This window comes from Dermacentor variabilis, chromosome 9 (genome assembly GCF_050947875.1).
Source record: "Dermacentor variabilis isolate Ectoservices chromosome 9, ASM5094787v1, whole genome shotgun sequence".
Lineage (NCBI taxonomy): Eukaryota > Metazoa > Arthropoda > Arachnida > Ixodida > Ixodidae > Dermacentor > Dermacentor variabilis.
The window spans coordinates 85,013,901-85,035,094 of record NC_134576.1 but is presented as its reverse complement, the minus strand read 5'-3'; the positions used below and the strand labels follow the sequence as shown (position 1 = coordinate 85,035,094).

General features: G+C 45.2%; 1 protein-coding gene across 1 annotated transcript; it reads left to right on the top strand.

Moving 5' to 3' along the window:
• Positions 1-9,946: 9,946 nt before the first annotated feature.
• LOC142557039 (putative serine carboxypeptidase CPVL) lies at positions 9,947-14,898 on the top strand. Its single transcript, XM_075668586.1, has 2 exons — positions 9,947-10,272; positions 14,009-14,898. Exons 1-2 carry the CDS (start codon positions 9,966-9,968, stop codon positions 14,827-14,829), a joined length of 1,128 nt encoding a protein of 375 aa, XP_075524701.1. The 5' UTR covers positions 9,947-9,965; the 3' UTR covers positions 14,830-14,898.
• Positions 14,899-21,194: the final 6,296 nt, after the last annotated feature.

Here is a 21,194-nt window from a genome sequence, read left to right as displayed (position 1 = left end):
TGTAGCTGCGCATGGCAGCCTCCCACAGCTCCCTACTACTTAAAGCTCTACAAAGGTTAGGAGGAGGGGAGTGGTTCTTGCATTGCCACATAATGTGGTTAAGGTCCGCTCTGCTGGCAGGACAAAACTTGCAGGCTGAATTAGGGTATATTCCCGGGTGAATTTTGTGACGTAAGGCAGGAGACAGAAAAGTGCGAGTCTGTAGTTTACGCCATAGTACCTCGTGTATGCGTGACGACCGAATCATTAAAGGAGGGAGGGTTAGGCGACCTAGGCGGTAATGCCCGCAAATGTCGTGGTAAGTAAGTAATCTGTCTTTGGAGGTGAATGCTGGAGGGAGATTATTGGCGTCTGAACCGTCCCCTGCCTGTGCTCGGTTCGTGAAAGCTCGAGCACTTAGGTGGGCCGCTTCATTGCCGATTAGGCCTGCGTGAGCAGGTGTCCAGATTAAACTCAGAAGTTGGGCTGGCGGATTGTGAGATAGAATTGCCAGGGCTGTCCTGCAAACCCTACCCGCTCCAAAGTTGTGTATGGCAGTTTTGGAGTCACTTACTATGACAGAGTAATTGGGTATTGTCGCGGCGAGTGCCACCGCCGCCTCCTCTGCCTCCTCCGAGGAAGAGGCTATAATGGATGCTCCCGTCGCAATACTGCCAGTGGAGTCAACAACTGATATGGCGAATTTATGTCTACACGGATACTCTGCGGCATCGACATAGAGCACGTCTTTGTAGTTAAATAACTTTTTCTGCAGGGCTTTAGCTCGTTGTTGCCTTCTATGTTCGTGATGAACAGGGTGCATATTCTTAGGTAGAGGAGGGATATGAAAGTGCTCATGTATCGAGTGGGGAATATTGAATTTCTCATTGGTCATGGGTGCTGGGGCAATACTTAGGGAGTTTAGGATGTGCCTACCAGTGTGGGTGTTCGATAAGCGCTGGTATTGAGCGGTCGGGTGGGCTTCTGCGAGCTCACTAAAAGTATTCAAGGTACCTGTAGCCAAAAGTGTCTCAGTAGAAGCTCTACTTGGCACTCCAAGGGCAAATTTGTAGAGTCTGCGTATCAGTGAGTTAACTTTATCTTCCTCGGCCCTAGTTAAGTGGAGATAGGGTAGGGAGAATGTGATTTTACTGACAGAAAACGCCTGTACCAGTCTTAGCAATTCTGCCTCGCGGACACCTCCGTGCTTATTGCACACCCTTCCTATTAGCCGTGTGGTATGACCTACGCTGGCAGTAACCGTTTGAAGTGTATACGTATTGAGTCTGTTAGATTGAATGTGCATGCCAAGTACACGGATTTTGTCTACTACGGGAACTTCCTTCCCGTTAATGTTAATCTGAATGTTCGGCGTAACACGTTTATTTGCGGATAGAATTAACAGCTCAGATTTGGTGGGCGAGCACTCGAGGTTCATGAACCCGGCTCTCGTAGCCACTGCGTCTGCAGCCTCTTGTAAGGTATCTTGAATGTAGCCATCCGAGCCACCCTTAATCCATAGGGTAATGTCGTCTGCATATAAGGAATATTGGAGATCCGGTATTTGTGCTAGCTTCCCAGCAATAGACCTCATAGCTAGGTTAAATAGAAACGGCGAGAGCACAGATTCCTGAGGAGTGCCAAAGCTACCTAGGGTGATTGGGGGCGAAGTTTGATCATTGAGACTTATGATAGCTGTGCGATTGGTAAGAAATTCGCGGATGTAGTCATGCATTTTTCTACCGCAGTTAATAACATTCAACTCACGTAAGATAGATCCATGATCTATGTTGTTGAATGCACCGCGAAGGTCGAGTCCTAAGATGGCTTGGGTGTCTTTACTAAACGTAGGAGTGAGAAGGTCATGCTTGAGCCTTAGCATGGCGTCCTGGCAAGAAAGCGACTGGCGAAAGCCAATCATCTCCGGCTGGAATAACTGATTGTCTTCTGCGTATTTATTGACGCGATTAAGCATGACATGTTCGAGCGTTTTGCCCAAGCATGACGTGAGGGAAATAGGTCTAAGATTAGCTATGTCAGATGGTTTATTGGGTTTGGGAATAAAGATTACTTTAGCAGTTTTCCATGAGCTCGGAAGAGAGCTGTTATCGAAGCAATGGTTATAGTATTCTGTGAGGGCAGAGATTGATTTGTCGTCCAGATTTCGGAGTAATTTATTATTTACATTATCTATACCGGGAGCAAATGTAGTGTTAAGGGAAGCTAAAGCATGTCGCACTTCTGCCTCCGTTATTGGGGCGTCAAGAAGTTCGTTAACATCGCCTGTATAATCTGAATTCTCATGAGTTGTGGTAGGAGGGAGGTGTAATCGTGCAAGCTCCTGAAAAAGATGGGGAATATTATCCTTGTGTTTGTGCAATAATTGAGTGATGTAGTGACTGTGTTGCGCGCGCGAGGTCGAGGGATCAAGCAAATGTCTCAGCAGTTGCCAAGTCTTTTTAGTACTGAGATTACCATGCATGCTCTCACATACTTGGCCCCATTGTTGATTAACTAGTTGGGTCGCATATGCTTGTATGTCATCGTCAAGTCTGGCTACACGTATGCGAAGCCTGCGGTTATGGCGGCGTCTTTTCCACCGCTTTAGTAGTGATTCCTTCGCTTGCCACATGTGTAATAGTTTGGCATCAGCTGTTTGAAAAGGAGCGTCAGGTGGCATAGTTGTAGTATGATTGTCAACGTCCGTTTGGAGTTGACTAATCCATTGCTGTAGATCAAGAATGGAATTGGGAGCATTATTTGGGCGAGTTTTCCGAAATTTGTCCCAATCCGTAAGTTTGGGAGGCAGAGTGTGAAAGGGCTTGTGAGAGAAGGTAACAGAAATCTGTATGACGTAGTGATCGCTACCAAAATTGATTTGAAGGTTTTCCCATTTAGTGAAGTTAACCCGAGAGGTGAGGGTAAGATCTGGTGATGTATCTATGGAGACACTATTTCCTAAGCGAGTGGGTATGTCGAAGTCATTGTGGAGGGTGAGTTGATGATCCTGAATGTGGGTCCATAAAGCTCGACCTTTAGGTGTAGAAGTACTGTGACCCCATAGTTGATTTGGAGAGTTAAAATCGCCAACAATGAGGAGCGGGTTTCTTCGAGCTTCCTGTTTAGCACGAGCAAAAACGGTAGTAAAACGGTGGTGTTTAGAGCTGGGACTGCTGTAAACGTTAAGGATGTAAATAGGAGCTGACCTGGTCTTTTTAGGAAGTATTTCTACGAAGTCGTGATCAATGTCGATATTCTCAAAATGGGAGCAAATAACAGTCAAATGTTTTTGTGCTAGGATCGCGGTATTGGGACGTTCGCATCTTTTGCATTGGAATGTGTTGTATCCGGGGAATTTAACGTAACCATTCGTTTCTTGTAAAGCAATGACTGCGGGTGGTTGCGTGAGATTGGCTATGTATTGTTGCAGACTGGCCTTCTTTTTCGAAAAGCCCCTACAATTCCACTGCCAAACAACTAGGTTGGAGCGCTTAGGGGATGCGGCCATGCAGTCGATCGAGTCTTTCGATAATTTGATTGAATCGCTCATCAATCTGGCTAAGTCGCGCGTCATCCTGGTTAAATTTAGCATTTATATGGGCACTGAGGCTATGAACGTTAGTAGTGAGGGACTCAAGCTTGGCTTCTACGGCATCCATGCGTTTTTCAAGGGCCTCAAAGCAATTGTTAGAGTTTCTAATGTGTGCGGTGAGTTTACGACTTAGCTTATCGTGTTCCTCCCAAGTATCTCTCCCATCATCAATAGATTTGCGCTTTGTGGCGGTTATGGTAGTGGGAGGAGGAGAAGTGTCCATGGTTAGAGATTGATCGCCATTCTCACTGACAGGGGGAGGAGTTACAGTGGGTTGCTCATCAGTGGAGGGTTGAGATCGAGTGGTAGTAGTCGTACATGGAGAAGGGGTTTGGAGGTCGAGAATTTGTTTACGCAGAAGACGATTTTCGTCCTGATAGTGCTGTAGGAGGGCATAGATTGGGGCATCAGGTTGCTTAGGTTTAGGTAAGCTGTGGGAAGCTACCGATGCCCAGCTTACCTGAGGAGAGCTTGATTTGTTGTTAGATGGAGCAGCGGATAGAAAAGGCCAATCTTCGTCTTGTTTTTTCTTAGGAAGAGGTCCCTGCTTCTTGGGCGAAGGAGAAGACTTGGTCTTGGATTGAGGAGGAGTCTTGTCAGCCTTGAGGAGTGAGATTTTGGGCTTATATCGTAGTGGACACTGAATGGATCCAGTCTCATGACTTCCACTACATAGTACACACTTAGGAATGCACACATGATCAGTCGGAGGATTCACAGTTCCGCATTTATGCAAGTATCCTCAGTATGCGTAGGGCACACGTCCGGTCGATGTCCAACTTTCCAACAGCGTGTGCAGGCCTCAATTTTTTGTCGAAAAGGCTTGCACCGGAGCATCGCCATTTCATATTTGACCCAAAAAGGAACTTTCGTTCCCAAGAAAGTCACGAGGACTGCATCGGAAGTTTTTCCCATTCGTCTGGCTTCTAAAAAGTGAATTTGTGGGTTGCACTCACGAAGCATGGGTAGAATCTCTTTTTCATAGATAACTTCTCCCAGGCACACTCTGTCGATGTAGATAATGCCTTTGCACGTCTCGGAGTTTGGAACGCTGTAGGAGGTGACTTCGTGCTCTTGGCCGTCGGCTGTGAGCGACTTGATGGCGAGGTATTTCTTCAAGCGATCGCAGCTTTCCGTGCTGAGGGTAACTGTGTTGGTGGTGGGGTTGATGGTAACGATGTCTTGGCGCAGCTCCGCAGTGGCTGGAAAGCCGGCTGCCGTAGAGAGGATCTTGGTGAGTTGGAAGTGGCTGAAGCGGAAGGCGTCGAAGCCTCCGCGAATGCGAAAAATGGCCTTGTATGAGCCTTTGGGTAACTTGGGAGGCCTCACTTTGTTATTCCCTGAGATCATCTGTTTCCATACAGCAGCCTTGGCCGAGGCAGTGATGGTGTCCTTGCGGAGTGAGTCTTGATATGCGGCGTCGTATATGTGCGTTTGTCGCCACTTGAGCATCTCCTCCGGGGAAAGATCTTCCCCTTCTACTACCTCAACAGAGTTCATGACGCCCGCACGAGGCGTGTCAACGCCTACGGCGTCGGAGAGCCACCAAGCTCTCGTAGGCGAGGAACCACAAAAGTCACAATAACAAGCGTTCTAATGCACAGACCTCTTCAAAAATAGTCTCAAAACGTCGCGGAAATCTTCACACATGTCGCGTGAAAGAGCCACTAGGATATAGCAAAAAGAACGGGCGCTACACCCAAAAACTTACGGAGCCGATGAGACACGTCCACACGCGGCGACGCCACCTCGCGTCTCCGCGGAGAGGGCTTCAGTGTTAAAGATTACTTGGGGAATGTTTGACATTGTTTAGTTATTGTGCGCCATAACTTCACGCTTATTTGTATTTTCTCAGATCGCAGAAGACCGATTACAGCGGCCAGTTCCTGACGCCTTTGATCGAGAGGAAAGCCGTTAAATCCGCCAGGGATGCCAGCTTCGTGAAAATGTTCAAGATGAGAGCGAACGCCACTGCATACTCCGGCTTCATCACCGTCAACAAGGAACAGCAGGCGAATATGTACTTCCTTTATATGCAAGCTCAGGTAAAGCTTGCATCGGAGGGCCTAGTTAGGAAACGGTATTGTCGCGTGGTGGTCACGAGAGTTGGTCGGCAGGAAAAAAGGCCAACAACCTACCCAGACGGAAACGCTTTATCAACTAAAGTCGTCCTTTCAATGAAGATATACCATTTCAATGCCATGTGTATCGCGTGGGCTTTCTATTAGGCATGGAAAATACATATGTAGTGCGTATGGAGCAACAGATAGCTGGACCTGGATCTTCGTAGGATAGCCTACACTTTATCAGTTACAATTTTGTTCAGAGTATCATGTTCCAATATTTGAAGAAATAATAGTAACTAATCATGTAATTAAGTCAAATGCAAAAAAAATCGTCTGACTTGCTCAAAGCGACGGCAAACAAGATTACCTTGGTTCTGTCCATCTACGTGGCACTTGCATATTAATAAATTTTGGCGCAAAGTGCGTAGGACAGCCTGTATGACAGCGAAACTGTTAAGAGACAGGAAGACAGCAGCGTGGATGAGAAAGGAAAGCAGGGTAGCCATTGTTCTATTTGATATTATGAAGTATAAATGGAGCGGGACTAGCCATGTAATGTGTACGGTGAGCAAAAGTGCACTATTAGAGTCACAGAATCAGCACTAAAAGAGAATACAGGCGCGTGCACTGATAGACGGAAGGGAACTTGTGATGAAAGTTTGAGTGCAGAAGATGCAGCCAGCTGGTGTAAGACAGCGGTAAATGGAGATGAGCGGGACAGGTCTTCCCCCTGCAGTGAACATAAATATGATGCTGATGGTGATGATGTTACCACTTGGCAGGCAGCGATAGGTACAGGCGTGGTTAGCAGCTGTTGATTACAATTGCGCGGCTATCAGGTTCTCTTATCGTACGTTTTCGCTAACTTGGGGGCAACCGCGTAATCACGAGCACGTCCTACAGCTTAGTCGCACATTATGAGAGAACAGGCCCATCTTTTCATATGGGGGAGCAACATTCAGGAACAGTCTGGTAGCACGAGCGGGTCTCGCGGGTTGGTATCATGCTGACGACGGCAGTCACGATGAGTCGGATATGACGTATGTTGCAATACAAGCGAGAAATAACTTCGCTTGCGATTGCATTTTTTAGTGTGCTAAATTGCCGTAAAAGCGATGCAACACTTTTTGAATTCGCCGTGTAGCTAACGAGAGCTAAACTTTTTTTACATATTCTGGTTGTCGTCAGCGCTGACACGCTTTGCAAGATTTGAGGAGGAATGATAGCTTTATGAGGAGGAGGAATAATAGCTAAAAAGTACACTTTTGTAAGTTCTACACGCAACACTCGTAGGGAAACGTTTAATTCTTTTTCTTCTGATGTGCCCAGACGTACCTCGTCTGATACGAAAGCCTACTTAGTGTTTGTTTAGATAGTTCCAAGACACAGCAGCTGTGAGCTGGCTTTTAAGTCGGCATGTCTCGTCAGGGGTGTAGTACTTAAACAGAAAGTCCCGGTGAACTCTTATAACAGTGCTGCAGTGTGATTGCGTTAAAACTGTAACTTCTATTACGCTGCTCTGAGACTGTATTTGAGCAAGTTTGAGTTTTAAGATCACTGCTCCACTAGCTTATTAGAATTTTATATTACATTGAAGCATTCGCCTCAATTTACTTAGTGGGCGTACAAGCGTTGTTACACATACAAATTATGAAGTTCCTATTTCGTAGGCCAGTTAGCAAGATTTGGGCTCATCTTTTCCTGATTAAAGTTATCTTTCGAACTCTTTGTGCCACTGCTATGTGCCCTGCAATATGAAACGAAAACCACAAAATACGTAGTGCCATCATGGCTTTTATAATGTTGAAACCGCAGAAAAGATTACGAAACATGGCAACCATACAAGATAAGAAAATGCAAGGAAAATGAAAAGATGCTATAAAGGAACCTTTGTACTTGCTTTACAAGAGCATCACAACGAAGATCTTTGTTTATACTGTCGTGGAAGCCAAATGCTGCACAGTTATACCAGAAGACGGAAGACTTGTCCTCAAGAACTGATCATCAAAGACAACAGACCTAAAATAGGAACCTATGGCAAGGATTCTCCTAATTTATACTGAATGTCAATTTCCAGTTACTGTGTTGCTTTTGTCGAAAAGAATTTCACAGTGTCTTATGAGGGACGCCATAGTGGCGAACTTACGGTTACTTAGCGCGACCTGCGGTTCTTTAAGGTGCACCAAAATCCTAGCATAACACTGCTTTTTGTATTCAGTCTCTGTCGAAAAGGGACCGCCATGGCTGAAAATTCAACCAGCGACATCATATACTCAACAGCAAAGCGTCATAGCCACTGAGTCACCATGGCATGCTGTGACGTTTTGTATTGGCTTATTTTGTGCTTAGCTGTTTGTGCAAATATCAACTATTGTCGTCTCAAGTGAATGTAGGTGTAGCACTGACAACAATAGCAATTAGATTTCATGAACAGTTCACCTCTTATAAGAAAGCCTTGTTGAAAACCGTGGAAACAAACACAGCATGCTCGTGTACGCTTAAGTATGTTATAGGGCCGTTTGTAATCGTTTCTTTAAAATTCAAATTGAGGGAGAAAATTTTAGTGTAATATTAGAGAGAAAACCCGAGGATAAATTCGGGGTTTTATTGTGAGGCTGCCTGATATACGGGTATTTTCCTGGTAACATTTACTGATTAACACATAAATAGTACCTCTTTAGAGGCAAACGTTCTATTAAACGAGTGAAATCACTCACAGGGACATGTAATAGCAATAAAATCTGCTCGCACATTATGTAGCGGGCTCGTCTCTACGAATGCCGGTACTCAGAAATCATGAATAAATTTAAGCGAAACCATAGCAATAAAGACAACATAGGGGCAAGTTCGGCGATGACTTATTTACTTTGTTTTACAGTGCACTTTTTTTAACACAGGAAAAGCAGAAAAACAAGCGCACACGGGCAAGCGTAGCAGTAGGTGTAATGCTTTTCCTTATACTAAAAGGCTATTGTGGACTTACATTATTTTATGCATTGGGAGCATTTCTGCGTTCATCCCAGGCCTGTGGCGTCTTTCATACTTGCTTGCTGTCGTCATTCGTTACTGGTTATCTCCCAGTATATTCTCTTGTAACAAAATTAATGGAATACCAAATACACTGATCAGCCACCCTGCTTCGAACGAAACGTGGTTCGGTAACTTAGAAGCGTCAGGGTGCGAGCTAGTTGGTACGGATCATTCACTTTAAACGGCACCAAAAAAGACACGAGCATCACTAGACAGCGCTGCTCATGTGGTCTTCCTGGTCCGTGTGTTTTTTGGCGCTGGTTAAAATGAATGTAGTTCGATAAACATCTTCACAACGTCGCAGCTAACGTTCACAATCGACAGCAACGTCAGCGCTGCAGCAATCCGCTTCCCAGTACACCGCCGCGTTTACATGATTGTTGTGCACCATGTAAATCCGGCCACTAAAAATGTCACAACGTTGGTTTAGTTTACTCAAGGCCGGAGCTGCTAAATATATATGTTTAAGCACCCCGATTTTCGTATGAGTGTTAATTGAAGATAGGGCCTAATATCACATTGACGTATTAGTGCTGGTATTATTACTACGACATATATTTACAACTTGCTCACGAAATGTGGGCTGCATTTGCAAGTTTTGTGACACCTGCATTTATAATTATCCTTTACGAAACGGCAAGCTTCGGGGAGAAACCGAATTTCTTCAGATTTCCGTAAATTTTGTTCGAGGTGCTAAGATGTGAGATTATCGAGTTTGACCCAAAAACGAAGGACATGGAATGCAAGCATTCAGCTGCGTCACGGCAAGTGTCCCATAATTGATGTTGAATGGGCGCGTCACGGTGTGGAGGGGCAGAGATTCGATCTGCCGAATCTGCACTAATCCGAACGTTTCAGACATTGCGCAGCATCCAGTACATTTCACTAGTCTTGTGGCTTGTCCCTCCCTTCACGTCTTTAGGTGACGTGTCTTTGTCGGCCAGTCAGGTTGCCACCAACCTAAAAAAGAAGAGCGACTTACGGGGATTTTACGTGCCAAAAGCACGATCCGATCAAGGGACACGTCGTCTAGGGAGGGACTCCGGATTGATTCTGACCACTTTGAATTATTCGAGGGGCGCCTAAATCACAGTGCACGAGTGTTCTTGCCTTCCCCCGCCATCGAAATACGGCCGCCATGGTCAGGATCGAACCCGTGTCCTCGAGCAGCACGACGCCATAGCCACTGAGCATTGCGGGTAACCGTGAAACTTTGGGCCTGAACGTCACGTAATTTGTGTGCAACTTCTCTCTTTGGCGTTCGTCCTCATCAGATCAATCCCGAGCGAGCGCCGCTCATGATATACCTCCAAGGAGGTCCCGGCAAGTCGGGCACGTTCGGCCAGTTCCTGGAGGTCGGCCCTCTGGGCGTCAACTCGGAGGGGATCCTCTACCGGAGACCGCACACCGTCCAGAGGATGTTCAACGTCATCTTCCTAGACCAGCCGGTAGGGTCGGGCTTCAGCTTCAGCAAGTCCCCGATGGGCTACGCACGCAGCATCGACGACTGCGTGGCGGGCCTGCGAGAGTTCCTCAGGCAGTTCCTGCTGTTGTTCCCGGAGAACAGGAACCGCGAACTCTACGTTGCCGGCGAGAGTTACGGAAGTGAGTTGAGAACGTTGGCGCGAAGGACACGTCGATTCTTTCGACTTGAGGGCCAGAACCAAAATGTATTCAGGGCCAAAATATATTCCCGAGAGGATTAGGAACACGACGTACGACAACGTCGAAGGTGTGACAAAATATTGCGCCGTCTCAAGAAGGTTTAGGAGCGTAACTGACGCCGGCCAAGACAAAAAAGAGTTGACCTGTCAGGCCCCACGCTGAGCCTTGTTCAAACTGAATCTGAATGCATTTACAGGAAATTCACATTCATCTTTAACTTTGATTTATTGTTTGATTGATACACAGCCACCGCAGTCTCCCAGTGCAAGTGGGTTTCCCTGCTAAGCACGTTGACAGAGGTTCGATGGAAGCTTCAACAGCCGCAATAACACTCATGTACCGTGCACAGGAAACAAAAAAGCCGCAGGTTGTTAAATATTTCGGTGTCTCAGACTAAAATATGTACCATAACCCACTGTGCCATTCCAGTCAGGTAATAATTAAAAATAACCATTCATTCGCATTCATTATTCACGTTGACAAAGCTATTGCGAACAAGGCTTCCGCGTCGGCGCCGAAATCTCTACTCACTGATAATTTCTTCACATTGGTCGGCGTCTGTGTCGCTTTCCGGGTGGTGTGTGGCGGTTAGCAAGAAGGCGATCCACCTTTATTGCGGGTGATGATGTTTCGGCGGCAGACTGTTGGCTGCGGAACTGGCAGCGGGTTGTCGTCCGGGCTAGTCATTTCACCGTTCAATGACTCAGCGTTTTCTCCATCGTCATTTTTCGACAGCGGAGCAAGTGGTGCAGATGACAGCCCTCTTTCTACACACGACAAGAAAAATAATTTCTTGCAATAGAATTGCTTGTCGGCCTAGTTGGTGCTTGCTAAGACACGTTTTTTTTTGCCGCAAGTGAAAAGACACACAAAAGGAAGAAACTTAGAAGACAACAAAGGCCGCCCGTGTTGTCTTCTATGTGTTTTCCCTGTATGTGGGTTTTACCTTGCGACAGAAAAACATTTTTTTTAAGAATAATTTTGATGTGAAGCGTTGCGCTTGTGCTGGTTTTAAATAGTGAAAGCTAATAAAAGTGTTGCATGGTGTACTGCGCTGATGGTTACCTTGTAGAGGAAAGATGACTGCTCCCGATACCTAAGAAAATAATTGACGCGGCCACTGTCTCCTTGAACGACAGCAAAGACGTAGCAGTTTCTGTCACTAGTGTCTCAGGAAGTGGTCAATGCGCTAGGGCGTCGGCTTTGATCGATTAGTGGGGTTTAGTGGGCGTAGCAACGGCAAGTACAGCTCTTCTTTAAAGAATGTTACTATTTAAAGCTAACGGCGTTTATCTCGCACAAATCTCATATATGTTTTTTAAAGAAAATATTTATAACAAACATAGAAACCTAAATGTTGCCCTACAAAGTGTTAAACCGAGGCTCTTGCTGCTCCGTTACCTCTTGCCGCACTGAGCTAAAGACCGTTGCCCAAGACGAGGGCTGTAGCGTTTTCCGGATCTGTTTTTCTAAAGTACGGAAGTTCCAGGGCTATGCAATTAATTTTTGCCCTTCGATTGCTTGCACGAAGCGCTTTATTCTTAGCAAAACTTAGTAAAGGAGTTAATACTTCGCGCAAGTGGCAATATATTTTCCCACACTAATCTGTGAAATGGAAGATTTCAGACGTTTTGCGGAGATTTCTCTTAACACTCTGATTGGCGGCCATTAGCGAGCGGTTTCGCCAAGCTCTCAGCAGGAAAATAAAGAAAACCCATTGGGTCACAGTAAAGTTAAAGGAGCGCAAAAAATGGACACTGACGAGACTGAACAATTCAAGCGTCAAAGTATTGCCCATCTCTTTTTTTACGCTCCTTTATCTTACTATATACCATGAACCAACAAGCCCAGCGCCAAGCCCATTGGCTATTCTTTTGTCAAGCAATCCTGTGTGGTCAAAGCTTTATTTTTTAATGTATTTTACTGCTGTTAGCCCTTTTTGCCTACTTCAGATACCTTGAGTGTTTTTCTTGTCTCTTACGGCCACGCAGTGACTCAAGTTGTCTACCAGCTTGCGCCTAGGTAGCCGCTCGCGGTCGCGATGCCGTCGTGGTCATTCTGGCGTCGTCACTCGAGTTTCGCTATGCGACTCTCGTCGTGCCGTCGTCGTCACGCCATCGTCGCCATCCCATAATCATCACAGCAGAATTGTCATTTACTTATCGTCATGCCATCGTCGTCATACCATCCTCATTGTTTCATCTACGTTATTGACCTTTCATCTACGTCCCATTGACCTCACACTATCTTTGTCACGCGGTAATCGTTATACCATTGTCATCACTTCAGTATCTCCACCCCATCGCTGTCATGGCCTCGTCGTCTTTCCCACCTTCGTCTTTCCCCTAATGTCAATCCTTTCTTTTTGTCATTTGATCGTCGTCGTTGCGTCGCCGTTATACAGTTGTCATGCCGTCGCGGTCATGGCCGATCTTGACGAGCGAGAGTCAGCAAAGTGGGCCGATCGCGGAGACAGTGCAGGTCGCATATGGCCGTAGCAATGAAACTCTTGGAATGACACTACATTTCCTAAAGGGGCCTTCAGGAATACGGTGTGTCGCTTTAGTGCTTGATTGTTGGTCTCAATAACGTCGACAGTTATCGTGATATTGGTTCTGGCTCAAGTTACTTTTCTTCTGAGAAAAGTTTTTTTTTAATCGATCAACCTTGAAGAACAAGTACACGCAGCGCCTTTGGTAAACAGAACACGCGTGCGCGTGACTTCTGATCCTCGGCAATCGCTTATGGTGCCGTCGCTTAGCGGTGGCGAGAAGCTTGACAGCCGCTGGCGGAAACTACGGCTGCCGCGTCCCCTTTTCTCTGTTCGAGAGAGTTTTTTGTTCGTGGCTTGGCATTGGTAGTTCTTCCGATTGCCTGCTCATGAATATACCAGGTTTAGGTCCTACACACTCAACCTTGCTGTCAGATAAGTACAGGGTAATTGGAAGTCCAAGTAGACAGCTCAGTCATGAAAAAAAAAGCAGTTACCGAAACAGAGGGGGTAAACTTGATGCAAGGAATGAAAACAAATTAGTCTGTGGAGTTTTACATATGCGGTGCGTTAATGAGGAAAGAAAATTTTTGCTAAACCATGAAAAGCTGACAGGGTCTCGATTTTTCAAGCAAGACGACTGAGCAAAGATATCTCATGGCATTTATCCAGCCATAGCCGTAGAGAACGTCGATCTTTCAGAGGCACTGCGGTTCAAAACTAATAGAAGCGTTAACAGGACAGCGGTCTACATGAGAAAGAGGCATAAAAGTATTGGTGGAAAATGAGCAGGAGAGATATGGGGCGTGGGATCCTCAGATGCATGGACAATTTTACACGATATAGTCGACAGGCAAAATACAAGATTGTAATAGATATGGTACAAGATAATAAGCTTACGCATATTAGCCGACGGTCGCCGTTCCGTTTCAAAGCGAATACCAGTAGAAACCATCATCATCATCACCATCATTATCATCATATCATCACTATCACCCTTCCAACCACTAGTTGGCAGCGGCATAAGCGGCCGACGCAGAATGCAGCTCATGCACTCTCGCGTTCCCCTTCATAAATGCGTAGTGCCTGTCTACAGGCCCACAAATGCAAGCGGCGTATTTCACCCGCTGTCCCTGCTCGTGTTTCGCCTGAACATAATGCCACTGCTTTTCTTTCTCCATTCAGCTCGAGGAGCCGTAGCCCTGGCTCACAGCCTCATGACGAATCCCGGCCTACCGCTTAGGGTGTCCGGCGTGATTGCTGGGTCCCCAGTCTTCAACAGCCCCCTAGACCACTTGGACTCTGCCGACACGCTGTACCACTTCGGCATGCTCGACGCCAACGGGCGCAATATGTTCGCACAGACGATGCACCACATCCGCCAGCTGTGGACCACCAACCGCACTGTGGCGCTGCACCTCCTTAGTCACACCGTCTTCCGGCTGCACCATTCGGGCAGCCTCTTCACTAACCTCACCGGCTACAGTGACCACGGAAGCCTGCTCAGTTGCCGGAGGCCCCGGGAGTTCGTCCACTACTACCGCTATATGCAGAAGCCGCTTTTCAAGAGATCCCTCCACCTGCGTTCCCAGGCTACAGTGGAGAGTAGCCGGCTGCTGGTCATGCTGTACCTTGCCGGCGACTACATCGTCGACCTCCGAGAAAAAGTCGAGTACCTGCTCGACGCTACGAAGATGCTGGTCTTCTGGGGACAGCTAGACACGGTGTTCCCAGCGGTCAAGCAAGAGAAATACTTGCTGTCGCTCAACTGGACGGGGACAGCGGCACTGAGAAAGGCAGCGAGGAGACCCTGGCATGTGTGCGGGCCCGGGTCGAGACTTGTCGGCTACGCCAGAACGACCAAGGACCTGACATATGTTGTTTTGACTCGCTCTGGACACCAGGTGCTGTTCGACGCGTCCGAAACCGTGTATAATATGATCAAACGCTTTGTGACCGGCGTCGACATTGTCAACTCCAGGAGAAACGTGTTGGGTGTGAATTAGCGCTCTTTAACATTGCTGCAATTTTTGTGAGTAATAATGTTATTAAACGCTAGAGGCCCGATCGGTCAATGCCAATAAATCGGAAGCAGAAAGTCGTTCCTTGCGACATCTTGTTGGAAATTGTTGATGAGACATTCAAGGTGAGGCTTAATGGTGTTACTACAGGTTGAGATGAAGTGGCTTATTCCCCGTGAACTAGTATATACATACGTGATTGGATAAATCGGCAAGCGAAGTTTATGTTTAAACTGCCTGATTTATCTTATAAAGCATCAATAAAGCGCAACGTACACTACGAAAGCAAAGCATGAGAATATATAGTATAGACAGACATTGCTTCAAAATTAACTTCGTTCCCAAACCACCATCGCCGCTGTCTCTGACGCTCATCGGTGCGGTCGAGCAGGTGAATAATAGTATGCAGAGATAGCGACAAATATGTCTTGACCTATACGCCTGTATACTAAGACGCCCGTGTGTAGTGCGTAGGTTGATATACCATTTCGTATGTCCTAATAAAAACGAAGCGCACGTAATTGGTCTTTACTTGTCCGAGCTGGCATACAACTAAAGAAATAGAGGGAGGAAATAAGGTGAGACTGTTAACCGAAAACGCGTCTTGTTGGCTACTATACGCTAGGGAAAGCAAACAGGGGCGATATAACGTAAATCTATTCCAAACTTTTCTATTCGAATTCTGCAATCAGCCCTCCGCAATAGGACAAAGTTTTTTTGGACCACCCCCATTTCGCATGTCAATGCCGCGACATCACGAAAACTGCGATAGCTCCCCATCTGATATGACTTGTACACCCTGATTATGTATGATTTGACAGAACAAAGAAATAGTATTTTTTGATTTGACGCATTTCCCCATTAGCCCTTGGCTATTGGTCAAGAGTTTCCGGGCTGCACCTGCTTCACCTGCCTGTCACGCGGCGTCACAAAACTGCGAAAACTCAACGCGTCAAAGTACCGTGTACGTGTTAAAGATGCATTAATATGACGAACGAAACTGAATTTTCTTCTGAATAGCCGCAGGCTGCCCCATTCCGAAAGACATAAATGATGGCTGCCGCCGATCACTCGGGCACTGGCTTTCGCACAAAGCTTTCTGTGTGGCCGTGTAACGTTTTCGAGCACTTTCGGCACTTTTACGACTTTGTTCTACCAACGCTTCTTTGCTGAAGATTCGTTTTAGTGTCATTCTTAAGCTTCCGTTGCATGCCGCCGTGATTTTCGACTAGCCAACGCAGGCTAAGCAAGGGAAAGCGGGCCAACCGCAGACGCGGGCTCCACCCCTTCATCCGGTTATCAATTTTCGGTGAAGTGGCTCGGCCCCATCGAATCGCTCTCCACTTGAGCGTGCTCCTCACTTCTTGTCGGCCAATTAGATAAGACAAGCCGCTCATTGTGTAAGCAATGTTATTAGTTTTTCAAGCAAACAAAAGTGACCTCCTATGAAGGGGGAGAGTGTCTGATTAGTCTGTTTAGACAACCCTGCGGGTGACTGTCCAATGCTTGCGTCGGCGTTTACGCAAGTTTGACGTCAGGAGATTGGAATAAAAACATGTTGGAATAACTTTACGTTATAAGGCCCCAGGCCAATACAAAGAGGGGAGAGAGAGCGGGAGGCGGTGAGCGTGTGCCCATGCGCAGACAGCAGCGCAAGGTCACTTGCCCAAGCAAGTCGTTTTCAAAAAGCACAAAAGTGCTTTCACGGCCTTTCGGGCCGATTATCGGCGCTGCCGGCCTTTCAGTAACGTCTGCACGGACAGTGGGCCTTCGCGCAATCACCGCAGTGCATTTATTTATTTATTTATTTATTTGCAGTACCCTGAGAGTAAGTACATATTACAGAGGGGAGAGGCTACATAAAGGAGGTAAAAAATGATATACAGAAAAGGCACAGTATAAGTAACAATGAAAAATTATGCTAGCTCACTAAATTGCACATCATAAACAAGAAATAATAGTGGTAGCTCACCATAGAAATCTCATGATACACTTTTCAATACACAAGTTGGAAATGATAGGTTAATACATGCATAGTTAATTTGCAAATATAGTATTTATACAATAAGAAGTCATATGACATAGTGAACGCAAGTTTCATGATTTACATGTAGCTAACAAAATTTAGTATTTCTAATTGAACAGGATTACTTATACTAACAATAGATGCTGGCAGACCGTTCCATTCGTTGCGTGTTTTGGGTAAAAGTCATTGCGAATATGTTAGTGTGTTAGAGCGAGGCACATGTACCTTATGCGTATGATCTCTACGTGAGGAGATGAATGGTGCTGGATTAATCCACGCCGACCGAAGCATTGTGTTCTCGTAGTAAATCTTATGAAATAAGCATAAGCGTGATTGTTTCATGCGGGTTAATAGCGAAGGTAGGTTCAGTGTAGTCTTCATTTGTATTACGCTTGCCGTACGATGGTAATTGGCTAGTATATACACCGAGTGGAGTGGTTCTGGACACTTTCAAGGCAGTTAATTGATATGGCATGATGTGGGTCCCATACTGATGATGTATATTCCAACTGTGGGCGAACATATGTCGTGTATAACAAATGCTTGAGTGATAATTGTGCGAGCGAGAAGTTTCTGCGAAGATATCCGAGTGTGCGATTAGCTTTGCTTGTTATAAAGTTGACATGGTACTTCCAGGATAAGTTATAGGTTATATGGACGCCCAGATATTTGTAGTTTGTTTCGCTCTCTAAAGGAATGTCATCAAGTAAATAGGCAGGACAAGCTTCATTAATACGGAATAGTCGCATCAATTTACATTTCTTGATGTTAAGCTGCATGTGGCATTTTATATTCCAGTTATGCAGCGTGTTTAAATCGTCCTGAAGAGATGAAATATTAATGTCATTAGTAATTTTACGATATATTACTCAGTCATCTGCAAAAAGACAAATTTTAGACGAAATATTATCAGGTAGATCGTTGTCGTAGATCATAAACAACAGCGGTCCCAGCACAGACCCTTGTGGAACACGAGATTTGACGGGTGTTAGAATTGAATTAACTTCATTAGCGCTTACAAATTGCTGTGGTGTGTCAGAAAAGCTTTTAACCAATTAGGTACATTAGTATCAATGTTTAGTGCGCTGATTTTAGATAGCAGTAATGTGTTGTGCACTTTATCAAAAACTTTAGCGAAATCAAGAAAAATACAGTCCGTAAGAAATCCTGCGTCCAAGTTGGAATGCAAGTCATTAGTAAAACTGGGTATCACAGGAGGATGGTTTACGAAAACCATGTTGGCTAGACGCAAAGAAGTTGTTAGATTCAAGGTGATTCATTACCTGAGAATAAATTACGTGCTCCATTATCTTGCAGGGCACTAAAGTCAAACTAATGGGTCTATATTTATAAGGGTTGTGCGTATCACCAGATTTATGAATTGGAATGATGTTTGCCGTTTTCCAATCTAAAGGCAATGTGCCGTTGGACCATCTCAGGCAGTTTTAAATAAAATGGGTGACCGTGGAACGATAGGGGGTCTATGTTATTTTTGCAGTCGCGTAAGTTACATGTATACAGTGCTCTTCGCGATTCCAATTTGTGCTGAATGAGATCTCACGAAGGCAGCTAGAATTTTCAAAAAACACTAGGCGCTCCATTACGCAAACGCAGGTCGTGTCTAACATGTCCGCTTCTCTTCTACACTATAGGCCAAGAAGTGGTTCTCGATGAGGTCCTGTTTAGCTTTCTATTCTTCTTACGGAATATGTGTAGATTTATACCCCACTCACACGGCACGTGTAATGTCATTCGAAGCGAATGAGATTGCGTCTTAATGCCATTTCTGTTGCTTCTACACGAGCATAGTGAATGACATTCGCAACTAATGGCATTCGCTCATTGGATGAGTTTCCCGAACTCACGCAAGCGCGACTTGTGTCATCTCGACGGCAGGAACTTGGCAAAAGATTACGGAATCGATAAGCTAAGACGAAATGTAATCAGTGTAAAGGTTGTCATAATTGCTGTTATTAACTTTTTAACACATTTGCGACATACAGCGCGATCGTTCAAGTAGCTTGTGCAGCTGTATTCTTGGACGCTAGCACCTCTTGTCGGCCATGTTTACAAACGCTCGTCTGTTTATTTTTTTTTCAATTTCTTCATATTGTTTTCAAAGTGGTGCCACGCTAAAGCCTATCCAACAACCACGGAAACCAACTCTGCTTTGTCTGCGGAGAAGCGAAAAGCGCACTGGACTAACGACGAGAGGCGGGTGCTGCTGAAAGTGTGCCAAGACCACCTCAGTGATCTGCCAAGGGCGAAGCGCAACCTGAAAGTATACATGTCGATTTCCGAGTGCCTGCGTGCGCAAGGTGCCGATAAACATCGCCATCAATTCCGAACGCCTCTTTTTATGCCTGTGTAGACGGGGAACGCAAGATAACGATGACATTCGGAATGAATGTACGCCGGCCAAAACCTCTGCCTTTCATTAAAGGGTTCTCTCTCTCTCTCATTTACTGTGAATGACACTACATGTGCCGTGTGACAGAAGTATTGCCGGCGCAGTTTTAAATAAAGCGCGTTGCACCGTGTTACCTAAAGAAACACACAATTAGGCATCTCGTTAAACGGTGCTGTTCAATACCCTGCTCGATTTTTTTTAATTTATACAAAAATGCGGTATTCACTCTTATCAATATTCTCTTGTGTGCGCCAATGACACCAGCGTATTTTTATTGACGGAAGAGGTCCTGATCAATTAATGAGCAAAGCTAGCCAAATGCTTGCCATGCTCGAGCGTTTGTCGCGTTTCAATGCTTCACAACTTAATGGTACGAAAACAAGTTCTGTTTTTCGATCCGAAAGGTAAAAGTGGACTTTGTTTTTTTTAGTTTTCATTCCGATAACATATTAATTGTGCCAGCTTTCAAAGAACTCGGCGTTTTGTTTACAGAGAAGTTGCTCTGGGATGTGCATGTAACCCACGTCTTTTATGCCGTAATAATCATAGCCTGCCTATTGAAGTTGTTTTTATATTTATATACATGTCGCAAATGAGATACTGCCAAATTGTCTGAGGCACCGCCAACCATACGTTGCTGGAATAAGTTTGTCTATAAAAAAAGAATTTCTATTCCGAATACACAACTTAGGCCGAGATCATCCCACTGTCCAGCTCATCCGAATTGCTGATTTTCTGAAAGTCTTTTATTGTTATGAATTACGGCTAGCTTTACGATTTTAGTATAAAGTAAACATTTTTATTTCGACCCATAATTACATAGCAGAATTAACCAATTAAGGAAGTTTCATAGAACATCTCGAACAAATTACGGTGCCCAAATGTTGATAAGTACACTGCTCTTTGTTTTAAATGAAATATAGCGGGATGGTATAGCCGTTACTTCATGTAGCAGGTCCGAACTTCGCAAAATTTACATATAGCTTGTTTCCATCAGAAAATGTAACTTTTTCATTTGCTGTATCTAGTATTTTGCATGGACTATTTCGCTTGGGTTTCTGTGCGTTCTCCTAACTCTTATGTATTAAATTTGCACTCACACTTTCTCTTCTTTTTATTTTTTAAATGTTTTCTGCGGAGTACAGATCCATGCTGCTGCTGATAATGTAATGTGCTGGCTGATAGTGTACATTGCTGAAGTGTGCTTTAATATGAAATCTACTCTGCTACTTAATTGCAGTTGATCGATTGATTCCTAGAATAGCTCCTGTAGGCTAACCTCTTGGTAATTAAACTTTCCCTTAGCAAAGGCCGGCGCTTGGTGTGTTAGTAGAATAAAATTGTCTTTCACACTTATAGATCACTACTGCAGCGAACGTATGTACAAGAATTTCCTTGCATTTATTATGTACCCTCCAAGCACATCGCACTGTAACACAAGGTACAATGAAATAAGGAAATCGTCCGCAATTACAGTGATCCTAAAAATGATCCTAAAAAGGAGCCCGAACGGCGAGACTAGAAATGAAATAGACTTCATACTCTGCGCTAACCCTGGCATCATACAAGATGTGGACGTTCTCGGCAAGGTGCGCTGCAGTGACCACAGGATGGTAAGAACTCGAATTAGGTTAGACCTGAGGAGGGAACGGAAGAAACTGGTACATAAGAAGCCGATCAATGAGTTAGCGGTAAGAGGGAAAATAGAGGAATTCCGTATCAAGCTACAGAACAGGTATTCAGCTTTAACTCAGGAAGAGGACCTTAGTGTTGAAGCAATGAACGACAATCTTGTGGGCCTCATTAAGGAGCGTGCAGTGGAAGTCGGTGGTAACTCCGTTAGGCAGGATACCAGCAAACTATCCCAGGAGACGAAAGATCTGATCAAGAAACGCCAATGTATGAAAGCATCTA

Excerpts from the sequence above, each read along its gene's own strand:
- LOC142557039 (XM_075668586.1), top strand. The coding sequence starts at position 9,966 with ATGATATACCTCCAAGGAGGTCCCGGCAAGTCGGGCACGTTCGGCCAG. Across the intron at positions 10,273-14,008 it reads TGCCGGCGAGAGTTACGGAA|CTCGAGGAGCCGTAGCCCTG; the intron begins GTGAGTTGAGAA and ends TTCTCCATTCAG.